This window comes from Cyanistes caeruleus, chromosome 15 (genome assembly GCF_971803275.1).
Source record: "Cyanistes caeruleus chromosome 15, bCyaCae1.hap1.1, whole genome shotgun sequence".
Lineage (NCBI taxonomy): Eukaryota > Metazoa > Chordata > Aves > Passeriformes > Paridae > Cyanistes > Cyanistes caeruleus.
The window spans coordinates 10,270,620-10,286,075 of NC_141715.1; the positions used below are offsets into that span (position 1 = coordinate 10,270,620).

The window sequence follows — 15,456 nt, forward strand, 5'->3', positions numbered from 1 at the left end:
TTGCTCTACAGAGTAGGGTAGAAATGAAATCAAATCCTAATATGAGTAATTCATAAGCATAAATACAATGTTTTACAGATTCAGACCCAGTGTGAATCACCCTTCATTGATTTTAGCCTCTCCTTCCTGTGACTAACCAGGTGACATCCCATCCCAGTGTGTCCCCAACAGTATCACCAAAGTCTCTCCTTGGCTGACCAAACTACACCTGCAGTTGCACGCGTAGAATTGTATCTCACATATAAAAGTTATTTTAAAATCAATTAGCTGCAGTTGGCTCAGCTTTCAGAGGGTCTAAAATTTCTCCAAACTCCATGCAAATACATCTCATCGAAATTATTGAAGAGTAATTATAAAAGGTATATCCTGTTTTTAACTGTGTTCTATTAATTGTTTTTATTTTCTTGATTCAGTTAGCTCCTCTCCTGAGATTGTGTTCAGCTAGAGAATTCTTATCTGTTGAAACAAATGCTAGAATCACCACTGACCTTCATGGCCACCAGGCAATAAACAGATTTTACTAACACAGTGCATAAACACAGCTGCAAAACTTGGGGAATTAAGTAGACACTAAAGTTTCCATCCCATTAAATCATCCCTGATTTGAACCATTGCTGGAGAAACACAATGTATTTAGGGCTGTGTTACCCATGCTTCACAAACAATAGGTCTCTCTGCGTTAATTTGGGGGCAAGAATCAGTGCTGGAGACTTTCTTTGAAAGTCATTCTTCTGGTGAAGATCAAACAAGGCTGTTTTGGTTCATTGTCTCCCTTCTGAGGATGAGTTACATAATTTCAAAAGTATTGCCTTGTGTCATAAGCAGGATCTAAGCAATAGAACAAGAGTAGATTAAATATTATGGAGAAATTCTTCCCTGTGAGGGTGGTTAGGCCCTGGCACAGGATTCCCAGAGAAGGTGTGGATGTCCCATCCCTGGAAATGTTCCAGACCAGGCTGAATGGGGCAATGAGCAACCTGGTCTAGTGGAATGTGTCCCTGACCACAGCAAGGGACTGGAGTGATACAATCTCCCAGCCCAAACCATTCTGCTATTCTCTGTTTCAGCAAGGCAAGATATCCATGAACAACTACAGCAATGATTAAAGGTGGCAACTATGCATTAAAATGTGCATTTTCTTTAGATTTAAGGGAAGAGATCTAATTAATGTCATTAAGCATTATTTAAAGTGTGAAATCTGTTTCTGAAGGTATTGCAGCATGAGCAGAGGCAGGTGCCCAACATCGCTGTGTAAATTATCTCCATGCCATGCTACATCAATGAGGTTTTCTCCATAGATGTTCGTTCCAGGTTGCTCCCTGTACTGACCTCAATTATACATGTCTTCATTGTGAGATTATGATTGCTTTTGGTGGGCTGAAAATGACAGCAGAGAAAAAGATCTCCATGATAAACCAGCACAACAGGTAATATCTGCTGCATTAGTATGCAGAGCTTGTGAAGGTGCAGTGTAACTCCAGCTTAGCACCTTAAATAACACTGGAGAGGAGGAGGGACAAAGGAAAATGTTCAGCAATATCTTGACACTTTCTTACAAGGAAAAGAATTACTAAGATTTTACATTCTTGCATGTCACTGTGGGACCTAGTACTGCAAGAAATTTAATATAAGAATATCAAGATGGTGACAGCTGGGTCACTAAAGGTGCTCAGTGCATCAGGTTGAATATCATACCAGGCAGGAAAGGTGGAAGAGACTGGACAAGAATGGTCCCTTCCCTGAATAAACCCCTTAGCACTAACCCTGGGCACACAGGGAGGGATCCCCTCCTGAATAAGGCAGATGGGTCTGAAGTTGTCACTGCCCTAATTCCTGAACCACACAGTATTCAGGCTGCTACCATCACCAATGGAGAGTTTGTGGTGTCCTGGCTGCCTTTCACTGACCTTGACTTTGTTCCTCATTTGGTGTCTTTCATCTGTGTGATCAGGGATTAGTCCTGGTCCTCTGATGCACAGGCACATGCTTACACCAAATCATTTTTAAAGAATTTTTTTACAAAGGCTTTACCCTGTCTGGAACCATTAAAAGCTGAGAGAGGAATGATAGCATCCCATTCTCTGATGATAATATATCTCTCTGATGGCAGAGTAGTTGGCAGGAACTTCTTACCAACTGGAATAAGCTGAGGAGGTAGTTCAGCTGAAATCCCATAGGAGAGTATCAGATTTGACACAACTTGGTAACTATGGTCAGCAAGGATTGATTGAACTGTTTGAACCTGTGGAATGTAGAAAAATGGTTTGCATGCATCATCCTGTAGGATTTCCAAATTAACATAACATTGCTTGATTTTAGGACCAAATTCCATTCCAGCTTGGGTTCTTCTGCAGATGAGCACCCCTTGAATATTGCCTATTTGTTCTGTTCAGTTTTATACCCATTGTAAAAATCCTTTTATCTCCTAAAGGTTTTGAAAAATAAAATGAACAGTGTTCAATACTTAATCTAGAAGCTCTACACAAAATCATTATGGTGACTTGAATAATTTTTACACAGAAACCAACAGCAGCAGTGTCTAAGTTCCATAACTTAATACAATATTGAGTCTTTTAAAAGAGTTTTAAAAAGCTCAGCCCTCACATCATTTTAGGGCATCCCCAATACACCTGCTATCTTTTCTGTTGAAAACAAAAAAGCAATAACTGAAACCACACAAAATAATTCTGTATTAGCAGAAAGGATTTTAGATGTTAATAAGGGTAACTCAAATGTACTGGTAATAAGATGCTGTCAAATATACTCCATAGAAATACTCTAAAAAGGTGTGTGTTTGTATTGTTAAAAGTGGCATGTGCTAATTACATGCTTTAACATAAAAAAACTCATATATTGGCTTCATGGTTCATCCAAGAGTGGCAGCTATGCAAGGTGTCTTCTTAATTAAAAGTTAATGCATTTTTCAATACTGTGCTTCTAAAAAGGAAAAGCCAAAGTGTCTTTAGAAACTGTTTGTAAGATGGGCAGAAAGCCTTAAATTCCACTGCAAGAGACCACTGAAAAAATGTTGCTGAAGAAGGAGCTTATGGAAGCCCAGAATGAGCCAGGGAACTCAAGACATCATGAAAAACAGCAGAGGGAATTAAGAAAAACAGCAGTAAGATGAAAAAACAATTCTCTGGTAAATGGATGGCCCTCTATTTCATTTCTCCTCAAGAAGAGATGTCCTCATTAGCCCTGCTGCATGCTACAAATTACTGTAATTATCAGTTCTTTATCCTGTCGAGTGCACTCCAAATATTTTTTCATTAAAAGAAGCTCTTCATTATGTAGAAAATAACTACATTATTAGCCACTATGTGCTGCTTCAGACAGCTGGATGAGGGTAGTGGGATGGACTCTCCATCCCTGGAAGTGTTCAAGGCCAGGCTGGAGCAGCCTGGTCTAGTGAAAAGTCCTGTCCCTGCCCATGGCAGGAATTGCAAAGATGGTCATTAATGTCCATTCCAACCTAAACCATTCAGTGTTTCCCTGGGACGTCTCTTCCCCATCTAGCCTGGCCCACTGCCCCTGAGTCACCACATCTCTGATTTCTTCCAGCAGGTACCTGAAGGCAGTGTGATTGAGTCATGTGTTAGGTCTTCCCAGCTTAGTTGCTAAACTCCTCATTGATCTTGAATGGGTAACGTTCTCCTTCCCAATATTCCTTCATCTCCCCTTTTGATTTTTAAGGTTTGGTGGTCAGACTGTGTCAGTCTTCTCATGTAATGCCTCTGAGAGCCACCACAACACAAATAGTAGCACTACATTGGTCAAACATTCCTAATTTTGATCAACCATTTATCAAAACTATATATTAAAACAGCTTGTACTCTTCCTGAAATAGCACTGGGAGTTTTAAGTGGGAGAAATGCTCGCTGCTGGCAGACATACCAATCCTGTATGGACCCTGCAGCCCAAAGTCAGCCTCAGATCCACGGGGGTGAATACACTTTGTGACACATTAGCTTCTCACTTAGGTGGAAGAAGCAGAAGAGGAGTGCCGAGCTGTTGGAGCACGTTTTCACAAGCAGATTTTGCACTAATTCTTCACAATCAGTTGCTATACCAGGACACTGGGTCTGCTCAGGCTGCCCAAGGCTACTTAAATAGACTATTTTAGTGACAGATTTAAGAGGTTTGCTTCTCAAGAGATGTTAAAACAATTTTTCAATTAGACAGTATGTGAAAAGGGAAAATTGTGCTTGCAAATGTCAATACTGGGGTTTTTTTTCATTTTTATTCCATGCAAGTGACATTCAGATCTTGTGTGGGATGTAATGACAGAGTTGTGAGGTAGATGGACAGGATGAAGAGTAACTTCAGCAGTTGGTGGGACAAAGTAACCTGAACCTTGTATGTCATTTTACAGTGTCAGCACTGCTTGCAGTAGTTTTTCCCAAAGCACATGAGGAGCACCTTGGGTGAGGTAGAATCAGTCTCTTTCATCTGTGTTTTATTGCTGTTGTTGCCAGTGGACATGAGAAAGGAGGAGACTTGGTGCTGGGAGAGGCTGTTTCATTCCCCAGCCTAGGTTTTGAAGTTGGCTGAAGCAAAGTAACACCAGCTGTGAACATTCCCTGTTCCTCTCAATGGACCATTACCTTGAAAGACCAATTCTCATCATTTACATGCAATATAGTTTTCTTATTGCAGAGCTTGGAAATGAGGGAAAGCAAAAGCCATCATGTGAATTACAAAGCTGTGGCTACAGGAGCTTGGACAATGTGGCCTGACTGCCCAGTCACTGTCAAATGCTGCCAAAATGCTCAATAATGGTAGCCTGCACCCAGGGTGGTTCTGGTATCAGGTCTGACCTTTCTGTGTGACCACACATGCCAAAGATGCAGCCATATCTCATGGCATTGGCCAGAAGGAAACGACGTGCCATAGTGTGGTTTCAGAGAGCTGGTGGTGAGGGTGTACGTAAGGTCTGCTGCCTCAGGAGTTTCTTTTGTGTGGCACACCTAAGTCAAAATAACTGGGGTTTTTATTTAAATAAAATATTAGAAAGCTTTTATTTTTTAGGACATCTGTATCTCAGATGCCATATGTGGCTGTGATTGGTAAAACAAGTTTTCATGCTTGGTTACTTCCAGTGTTTGGGCAATTTGAAACTAGGTTTATCTATATGTCAGTGGCAGCAGTCTGATCCTAATTATTCTTATTCAAGGAACAAACACAGCTCCTTTTTTTGCCTTTTCAAGGGACTTTGAGAGAAGTGTTCTAGAGAAACAAGCCCCAGATCATCTCAAGCCAAGAGAGCCTTTGTTTATCCTCCTGTTGTTGACTGCTTTGTATAAACTACTGCAGCCAGGCTGGCCAGCTGACCATCTTAGTGCCCTCATGCCACAGCTGTGTCAGGAAAGGGATACAGAGAGTTTGATTGAGACAGATTCAATTTGTCTTTTACTTGGCTTTATTGTTTTGGTTTTTTGTACAGTGTAGGTAACCCATCTCCTTGCAAAATCCTCCAAAGTTATTCCCAGAATGAGAAAGGAAGTCAGAGAGAAGAGGAGCAGCTCCCCTGTGTGGTATTTGATGTTATCCCTGTTGTTTTGCCCCTGCAGAGGTGGTTCAGCTGAGCCTGCCAGAGGACCAGAGGGTCACTGTGACCACCATCACGGTTGGCCTCAGCACCGTCCTGACCTGCAGCATCCGTGGGGCGCTGCGACCTCCCATCATTTGGAAACGCAATGGTGTCGTCCTCAACTTCCTCGACCTCGAGGACATCAACGTACGTCCTGAGCCACTCCTGTCATTGTCTGATGAGGACGTTGAGTATGACCTCATTTAACATATGCTAGTTATAAGGGTGCAACTTTTATCTCATTATTATGGGAAGTGGAAGCGGGTGTGATATTTAGAGTGTATGTGAATATGTCTCAGGAATAAAAGCAAAGCAGCATATATGCAGGGGGGAGCAGGAGTACCTGGAATATATTATATGAAATGATGCTTCTTTCATTGGTGCAACCTGTGGTCCAGAGACCTCAAAACTCAGGAGAAATCAGCTCTACAGACCATTCCCTCCTCAGGGCTGTCCTTCCCAGTACAATGAAACTAGTTCATCAAGAGCATGAAACAAAGCATTTATGGTTGGCTATGAATCTCTACCCTCTTTAAACCAAATAATCCATTTTTATCCCTGATCTTCCTGTTTCACTTGCCTTTGAATCAATTCTCCTCTCATTCCTTGGCTGTTATTACTGACGAGCAGTTTAAAAATGGGATTATTCAGCAGGGTGTGGCAATGCCCTCGCAGGAAGGAAGATGAATCTCTTTTAATTCACAGTGCTGGTCTGATCTGTGAGTCATAGTTGGTAGTAAAGACAATACCTGAATGATGGTAGAAATGTACTCATTTATTTAATAATATTTAATTATGGAGAGAGTGGAAAGTAGTATACAAAAAACATGGTCTGTATTTTATTTCTCTTTGCATTAAAGTACATGGTAAATCAGATTTTATTTTAATTACACTACAGCAAGAGTTGATTTATATTTTTGTTCAGTTTTTGTTAATTTGATAGCCACTCAGTGCAGAGTTCTTACAGTCAATACTATAGCTCCCTAAATTGTTGTGTATGCAGGATTGCTGAAATGGGAAACATCTTTGGTTTATTCTTCTGCAGTAAAATATGAAAATTGCAGCACATGGGAAGAAATACACACAGCATCTCAGTACTTTATTTGTTGACTCTTTCTTAGCAGGAAAATCATGTACACCATGTATAGGTAATTACTGTGTGCACAAATTCAGTAATTAAAACCATCTAAGCATCCTTTTCATCTCAGCAAGTATTATCCTTTTAAAATCATTTGTATTTCTTGTCAGCGCTTCAAGCTTGACATGGAAATGCAGCAGAGCCTCTGAAGGTTCAAGAGCAGTCTTAGGAATTTTTGGCCAAAAATAATGAGAATTCACAGTATTTAGCTTACATTTATGAAATTTTGGTTATGACTACATTAATCTTAAAGAATTAAAGTCCCTGCGTGAACTGGACACAAAATGACAGTCCAAGAATCTGAGTAGAAAACACATTATTGAAGCACTGATGGAACTTGGCTCTGAGGGTTAATTTGCAACTCCTACTATTTTAAACAGAATGTTGAATATATTTTCAGACTGAAATGCCAGTTCCTCACATAATTCAGCACTGGCCCAAGTTGATTTCTGGTTTGATTATAAGTAATTCTGTTTCTCATTGGTGATTCTGTGTTAAGAGGCAGAGTTATGTCCTTGCACATGAGCTGACTGGTTCCTGAATGATTCAGCACTCCCATGGAGTGTAATACATCAGGAAAACATGACTTTTTGATCTGTTTCAACTAGTACATCACTGAAAAACTATATCAAAAGAGCAGTCTGATATTCTTACAAGGAGAAAAAACAGTTTATGCTTCAATTTTAATGTGTCACATATCAGTTTATGATGTCCTATCACCTTGTCATACAACACCTCTTGAGAAAAAAAAAGGGAACATCAACTTTTCTAGTCTAATGAACACCTCCACAACTTTTTCATCTTTAATTACACTGTTTAATTATTTTTTTATGTTCTGTGTATACACTGCTGTCTGTATTCTCGTCTGATTGTTTGAGGAGACACAATTTGGGGATTGCCATTTTTTATTTTCTCTCTTCCATGGTGGGTGTTACGTAGGATGCTTCAGCTCACACATGTCTACTCTCTGGCCACTGAGGATGAGCACCTGCATGTGTGATGGTGGCAGCAGGAACAGTTCTCCAGCTGCTAAATGCAGCCTTTTATTTATCATAGAAACACAGAACTGTTTGGGTTGGAAGGGACTTTAAAGCTCATCTTGTTCAAACGACCCTGCCATGGCCAGGGACACCTTCCTCTAGACCAGGTTGCAAAAAAGCTTCCAGCCTGTCCTTGGACATTTCCAGGAGTAGGGCATCTACAGCTTTTATGGGAGACATGTGTCAGTGCCTCACCACCCTCACAGGGAGGATATTTTTCCCAATATCTAATCTTTTCATCCATTCTCCATTGTCCTGTCACTACATGCCCTTGTTTAAAAGTCCCTTTCCAGCTTTCTTGTAGGTTCCCTTCAGGTACTGGAAGTACACAATTAGGTCACCCTTAATCCTTTTGTTTTCCAGGCAGAAGAATCCCAATTCTCTCAGCCTTTCCTTATAGCAGAAGTGCTCCATCCCTCTGATCATCATGGTCTTTTCTTTCTAATAGCTCAGGTCAGGGGATGACAGCAGACAGTTCAAAGCTTCAGCTTTACGTGGGTACAGAGACTCACATTAAACAATAATCTATTTAAAGGTATTGACAGCAGAAAGTAAAGGCAGTGTGCTTCTTAATGTACTTGAAGCCAGTTAATTAAATTACTCCAGTTTTCCTTTAGTACGCCTCAAGCAGAAACTCGATTGCATTTCTGCTTTTCACAATAAGGTTGGCAATTTGGCTAATTGGAAGTGCAACAGGAGATTAATTGTACCTTTTTAACTTCAAGAAAATTCTCCCTGCTCTTGGCACATTTCTAATCACATACAGACCTACAGGATAGTCACACACTTGGAAAAATCCTGGTATTATATTCCAATTAAACTCCTTCTCTTCTAAATGCTAATTCGAGAAATCAAATGAAATTAGAATAGTCTGAAAAAACAGGATCCTGCCAGCTAGGTGTGAGAGCAGCAGAGGAAAGGCACTATTGAAATGTCTTTTGTTACTTCCTTCAGATTCATGACAAATGTGATCTCAGAAGGTGACCAGTGTTCCTGGGTAATACTGGGAGGGAAAAAGACAGGCAACAAAAACCTAGATAATCCTAAATTTGCACAGAACTGAAAGATTGAAGATTACTGTAAAGCCTAGCTGTTTAACTGCATTAGTTAAATCACTTTTATGTGATGTCTTGATTGGCAACAAAATATTTATAATTTTTCATTGCTCTCTTAATCAGAAGCTTTCATAAGCAACTAGTACTAATTTGTCATGTGCTGTCTGTGGGAGCTCTGTTAATGAGTTGTCACATAGCTATTGCAAAAGAGCCATCCTAATGGTACATGTAATTAAACAGCAAACATTTGAGATTGCTTTTAGCATAAAAATATTATTTCTCCATAAATTACCCATCCATATTATTTATCCATTAGAAGTCCCTTTGCAGTTCTGCTTTAATAAAGTCATATAAACTTTTCTCATCCAGAAAATAACTGTAATGTAGCTGAAACTGATGAAATTGTTATAGCTATAAATTGATTCCTGACTACAAAAGTGAAGTGGTTAAAATGTGTCATGATTCAAAATAATATACTTCTACCTCCTAGGAACAAGTGATATGTTTTCTCAAGTATGTGATTACGAAAGCATTCCTCAATTTGAAAATAAAATAAACTCCTCATGGAGTCAAATGCATATAATATTTATAGGGTATTGTTTCACATGACTTGACATTATCTCCAGAGAAATATGTGAAAATTGATAAAATTTATAAATATAAGGTGCTCCTTCAGAAGCATGGTGAAAGAGAAGATTACCATAAGAAAAAAAATAAGGTGTAGAGATAGATAAGAATTTGTTGAGTTACCAAGTGTAATGCAGGTAGCTATAGCCTAAGCTCGTTAGTGTCTTCCATTAGTCATTTTGTTTTAATCTGTACACTTTAACTCATACTGGCGTTGGATCATTGGTTCAAAAATAGACATTATATAACCATTTGTGTAAATACAGAGTTCTTCATTTCTGCTAATGTCAGGTAGGGTGGCACCTTGCTCTCTCAAAACATCCCATCCAGAGACAAGCAAGGAGTTCCAGACCACAGCTTTGATTACTCATATTCTCCATCCACCTGAGAAATCACCTCCATGTACATCTCATGGCCCTTACAAGAGCTGTGCCTACCAGTCTTGATACATATTTCATGTATATTCATGAAAATGTATAATATTTTCCATGTATAATATTTGAAACCCAAAGCAAACAGCCAACCTTTAAAGTGCAAGTCACTGGGATTAGTTTTCTCATTAAAATAGTCTGTATGAAGACAATGTATTTATGTTGATGTTTTAAATGTAGATTCACTGTTGAATAATAAAAAGGTCATGTGTGAATAACCCCATTCGTTCCCTGCTAATAGAATTTGGGCCATTAAAATTATCAAACCCTGGCCCATCCTAGATACTGCAGTGATGGGAGCAATTTACAAAAGGTTGCATATTTAGAACCAAATTTTTTCTCTCTCAATTCAAAGTTTACAAAATTCCTTATAGTTTCTTAAGGAATTTGCAGGCTTTAAAATAGAGATTAAGTGCAAAATTACTACTGACAGTATATTCTGAATATATAGTCTCACATTTTGTCATAATGAAGATTACAGAAATTGTATCCACTTGAATTTTTAGAGGAATGTGCCTACTATTCATTTCTTTGTCATGTTATTGCTGAGCTTCTCAGGATGTAAAACTCAGCCATTTTTTAGTTGTATTATAATTACACAACAATCTAAAAAGTTAATTTCCATATTTTCAAGGCAAAAAAATTTTTGACTCACCAGCAGTCTTATGTTGTGTAACTTTCTTTGAGCAGAAAAACAAGACAAGATAAATTAATGCCCCATCAGGCTGTGTTTGCAATAGTATTCTGGCATTTGCTTAAGGCTGAATTTCTTTCCATGTAAATGACTAAAGTGATGTGTAAAACCAAGAACAAATAATATTAATGAAGCGTAAGTTTTCAGCTTGTCTCTAGAAATGAATTATTAAAAGCATCAAAGAAAGTGATTTAAGGACCCATGATTAATTCAGTTTTTATTATTTTTATATGAATCAGTCATGAATCTATTGTAAAAAAAGATCAGAGACATTTTGTTAGTGAGGAAAAATCATTTCCAAAGTGATAGCTATTGTTGTAGATTTTGCATAATAATTTATTAAATGCTTGGGTACATGTTGTTTTAAAATCCTGTAAACATTATCAGAGAGAGATTTCTAGGACACTGAGGATCAGGCAAGCTCTTTTACTGTAAACCAGTTAATGTTAGTTGTTTTGCTGGTGACTGTGACATGAGGATGTTGTTTTTCTTCATCTGGAAGTGTTTAATGCCAGTTGGATGGGGCTTGGAGCAACCTGATCTATTGGAAATTGTCCCTGCCCATGGCAGGGAGTTGGGGCAAGATGAGACTTAAGGTGCTTTCCAACCCAAACTATTCTGGGGTTTTAGTGGAAAACTGGTGACATCAGCAAGCCCCTTTGCCAGGACTGATTTTGTCAGTAGGGACTGAAACCACATGGAGAAGGTCTCCAGCCTCCTTGGGCTTGGGAAAGGGCTGAAATTGAAGGGGTTAAAAATGAAGTGAATTATTATTAGTGGTAGGACTAATAACAGTATTTGGAAAGCAAATCTCCTAAGAGAAGAACCACCAGGGATCTTCATTCCCTCTGCCATTATTTCTGCTCTGAACACTTTCAAACTATCATGGTGAGAGGGTATCAACTGTCTTTAGGGCTCTCCCCTGCCTAGTATTTATTAGGAACATTCAATATCTAACTTGGATGGTTTCAAATCACTGTGTGGGTTTAAATGGCATGAGCAAGGGAGTGTGTAACCCATCCTGCCATACTGTGGGGTGACTGCCAGTGTGCCCTCCCTGAGAGCTGGGGATGTGGGGCACCTCTGGCTTCATGTCACTGGGATTGACTTTTCTGTTTCTTCTTCCTGTTTATGGTTCAAAGTCAAGTTTGAGGTTTTTTCTCAAGCAACTGGAAGTTAACCTAAAAAATAACGAGTGTCTATGCTCTGACATAGTCACTCGGGATTAGTTTTCAATCTTTTAGAAGACTTTTAGAAGTCTTTTCAAACTTCCTGAAAACCAAGAATCTCAGACAAAAAATTAAAATATTTTATATGTTGGAACAATCCCAAGACAGGTTAGAAAGCTTTATGAAAATGCATCTGAAACAGGCAAAGGGTGGGTGGCAGTGCCCTGCACCCTGTGGCATCAGAGCCAGCTCAGCATCCAGGGTTAACGTGGCTCCTCTTTGCCAGCTCCTTCCTGGGTGTCAGAGCAGGAGATCTGTGGTGTTACAATCACAGGTTGGAATTCACTTGAGGCAGAATGTGAACAAGATTTACAAGTAATATGCAATGTTTTACACATCTCTGAGTGCAGTGTCTCTGAATGGCAGCAGAGTGCATGACCAGGGAATGTATTAGAATGGGAATGGGATAAATAAATATGAAAAATCTTGTGTTTGGAGAGACCAATGCCTTGGGTAATCAGTAGTGATGGAAAGGAAAGGAAATACTATACCAAAAATATATATATATATCCATTTTCTAGGATCTGCTTTGTTATTTTTTTAAAGCAACTTTTTTTTTTTTTAATATTTTATACATTACCAAGCTGTTATCAATGTAAAATGCAGGATAGCACATTTTTTTAATCTTGAAAAGTTAAAACATATTCTAAGGTCATTTAATCAATTCTTTGGTTGAAGGGTAAATGCAAGTCATGAAAGAAGCTCATGAAGGACAGAGAACTTTTTATTTGAAAAAGGGAGAAAAAAGGTGGTGCTACAGAGGTGATACTGCTAGAGAAGTCAATTTATCAGCTGCCACTAGTTGACCTTATCAATTATGAGAAATTATAAGTATAGCTTTCTAATTTTTTTTTTTTTAAGAATTGCTTTATAATGAAATTTATAATGTAGAGGTGATGAACGCCCTGCCCTTACCTGGCTGCTTTGAAGCGGGGCTTATTATTCTGTGGGGTTAGATGGGCACTCCCTCTGCTTTCATCACTTCTCTTTCTTCCTCTTCACAAGAGAATGGTGAGATACCCCATCCCTGAGCACCCACATCCATTCCAGAGACACCCCATCCTAGGAAGTGTTCAAGGCTGGGTTGGATGGGGCTTGGAGCAGCCAGGTCTGGAGAAAGGTGGCCTTACCTGTGGCAGGGGACCATGTCAGCTTACGGGTCCTTTCCAACCAAAACCTTTCCACAATTCCATAATTCACCTTCCATGGTAAATGAAGAAAACAGTGTCTCAGAACTTACTTTTTTTTTTGTCGTTCTACTGACTGCCTGTTCATGGGATGATACATTTAAATGTCTTTTCAATTCACTGTGGGACATTACTGGGGTCAAGCAGGGCAATAACAGCTCCTTGGGGTGTGCAGCACTTGCTGAGCCTCCCACACCGCCCTGAAATACTCAGTTTTAAAGCTGGGATAGATTTGGGGAGGGAAGAATTGGATTGCATCAGTTTTATAGATGTTTTTGTTCTGCTCTGAATGCTTTCAGGCTTGTGGTGACTTGGAGAACTGGCTTAACAAGCAAAAGCCATCTGAACTAAGTCAAAATATTTGAAAATATTTTGTCTGCTTTTTCCATTGTAAATTATTCCCATTCCCTCTGCCCACCCCATCCACATCCCAGCAAACCTGAGCAGGAGCTCAGCAGCTGTCAATGCTCTCTCACACCCTGTTAGCACAGGACAGTGGCCTGTGAGCAGCAGAGCAGCTCCTCATGCTCCCAGGCAGTGCAGTATGGAGGGCGTAGGGACACATCCCAAATACATCTCACAGCTTCCAACTGCAGCACAGCACTCCTGACTGCAAGATGTGAAGTTAGAGGCTATTAAGGAATCAAAGACTCATCATTTCTTAATGCTCCAAGGCTTGGGTTTTTGCAGCACTTCTAAATACACCCTTATGAAATACACAAAGAAAGTGCTAGTGCATAAGAATGCATCCATAGATATAAAATGTAACAGTGAAATCCTAATGTACTAACTATATCTGCAGGGAAACACTAGGAGAAACCATGAGCTGCAATAAACACACAGAAAGTCATTAATTTGTTGGAGAATTCAGTCTACTTTTTGTAGCACCAAAAGGTTCAGTATTAAACATTTAATGCCACAATCACTTTTTCCTTCCCACACCTAAACACTTTTATTTCTTAATAATGTTGTAGTTATATATGAACTTACTGTGTGTGCAGGTTCTAATACAGGGTTGATAATTCCCTTCTGTGCCTGACATGGTGATATGGTGGTAACCTGAATTATCTCTGATAACTTTCTTTAAGCACTAGAAGTCAGAAAATAGATTTTAAAAGTCTGTGCTTTTACCAATATAAGCCCCTCTTTTCAATAAAAAACAGATTTGGAAAGGAAGTTTCCAGGCAAATACTTGGAATGGGGATTTTTGAAAAGATATTTGTAATAATGTATTGGATAACTTAACCAGCTTTTCACATAGTTTAGATGCCTGACACCAAGATGACAATAATATCTGAGATGCTTTTGATTATAGATAATGGATTTCACATCATCTGTGGATTGATTCTTTATAATTGTTCATACATTTGCCCATTGGAGCAGCACAGCCAGTGGAGCCAGGTTATGATGGTGGATATGTCTGCATGCTCTCAGTGGAAGGTCCATGCTTTGGGAAGGGTTGCATCTTGCCAGTAAACTCCTTATTTCTCAGTGCTTCCTTTCAATCTGCCTTAAAACATGTCTAAAAACAAGTCAAGCTATCAAAATTCTCTCCCTTCTGCAAGAACTGACCTGCCACTGAGAGGTGAGGCATGAAGATGCTTCTTAGTGCCAGAACAAAGATTTTGGAAAATATTCACGAGCTGACAGAAGTAGTGCCAGATCAATCCATACTGCAAGAGACAGAGGCTGCTTTGTACTTCTCTTGAAGGGTGCCAGCTGGCATTGCATGTCTGCTGCAGAATCACAGCTTCCTTCAAAAAATGTTCAAAGTGTGGTGTCTGGAAAGGAAGATTCCAACTGAAAAGCACATGCACCCTGAAGAGGCAGGAAATGTGAGATATAAAGAGCCCCAAAAGGTTTGGGTTTAGACATCAGTCCATCCACTGATCAAACAACTCCTGCTTGTAATCTCTGAGTGCTGGGCAGGGGCTGGCAGCAGCAGGTGGATGTGGATGGTTCCTTGTAGCACTGGAGCTGCCATGGATGCAGCAGGGAAGGAGCAGCATCAGAACTTCTGTGTGTGGATTCCCATCTTCCTCCAGCACAAAGAAATCAGGACCAAAGTTCTTGACTCCAAGCCAGAAGATCAAAGTGATGTTCCTGTTTAATCTGACCCCCCTGGTGGGTTCTGTCTTGGCAGAGGAGGCAATGAGCTGCCATCTCCTCACCACACACGCTGCTGCGTGTCTCAGATGCCAGGGTGGCAGCAGGCAGGACCTCCCAGAAGGGAGGACCCTGGGCTGCAGGCTGGTTTCCAGCTGCACATTGGAGCTTTAAAAACAAGTCCTTTTGTTTTCATAAGCAGAACCACTCTCCAGCATGCACCTTGCTGTACTGGGTTTGTGCCACCCTGCCTCAAAGTTGAATTTTCCCATAATATTGCAGTGAAATTACTCCAAGAGTTAAATTTAGCATACTTCATACATGGTGATGATCACAGTAAAATCACTTTCAGCTCATGA

The 15,456-nt window shown here is 39.7% G+C and overlaps 1 protein-coding gene across 8 annotated transcripts in view; it reads left to right on the forward strand.

The window, feature by feature from the left end:
• Positions 1–15,456, forward strand: part of FSTL4 (follistatin like 4) — a 205,823-nt gene that overhangs the window by 162,510 nt on the left and 27,857 nt on the right. For all 8 annotated transcript variants that reach the window (XM_086851541.1, XM_086851545.1, XM_086851540.1 and 5 more), the window contains one exon: positions 5,571–5,737. In XM_086851541.1, the coding sequence (XP_086707667.1) occupies positions 5,571–5,737 (167 nt within the window). The remainder of the gene's footprint in view (positions 1–5,570; positions 5,738–15,456) is intronic.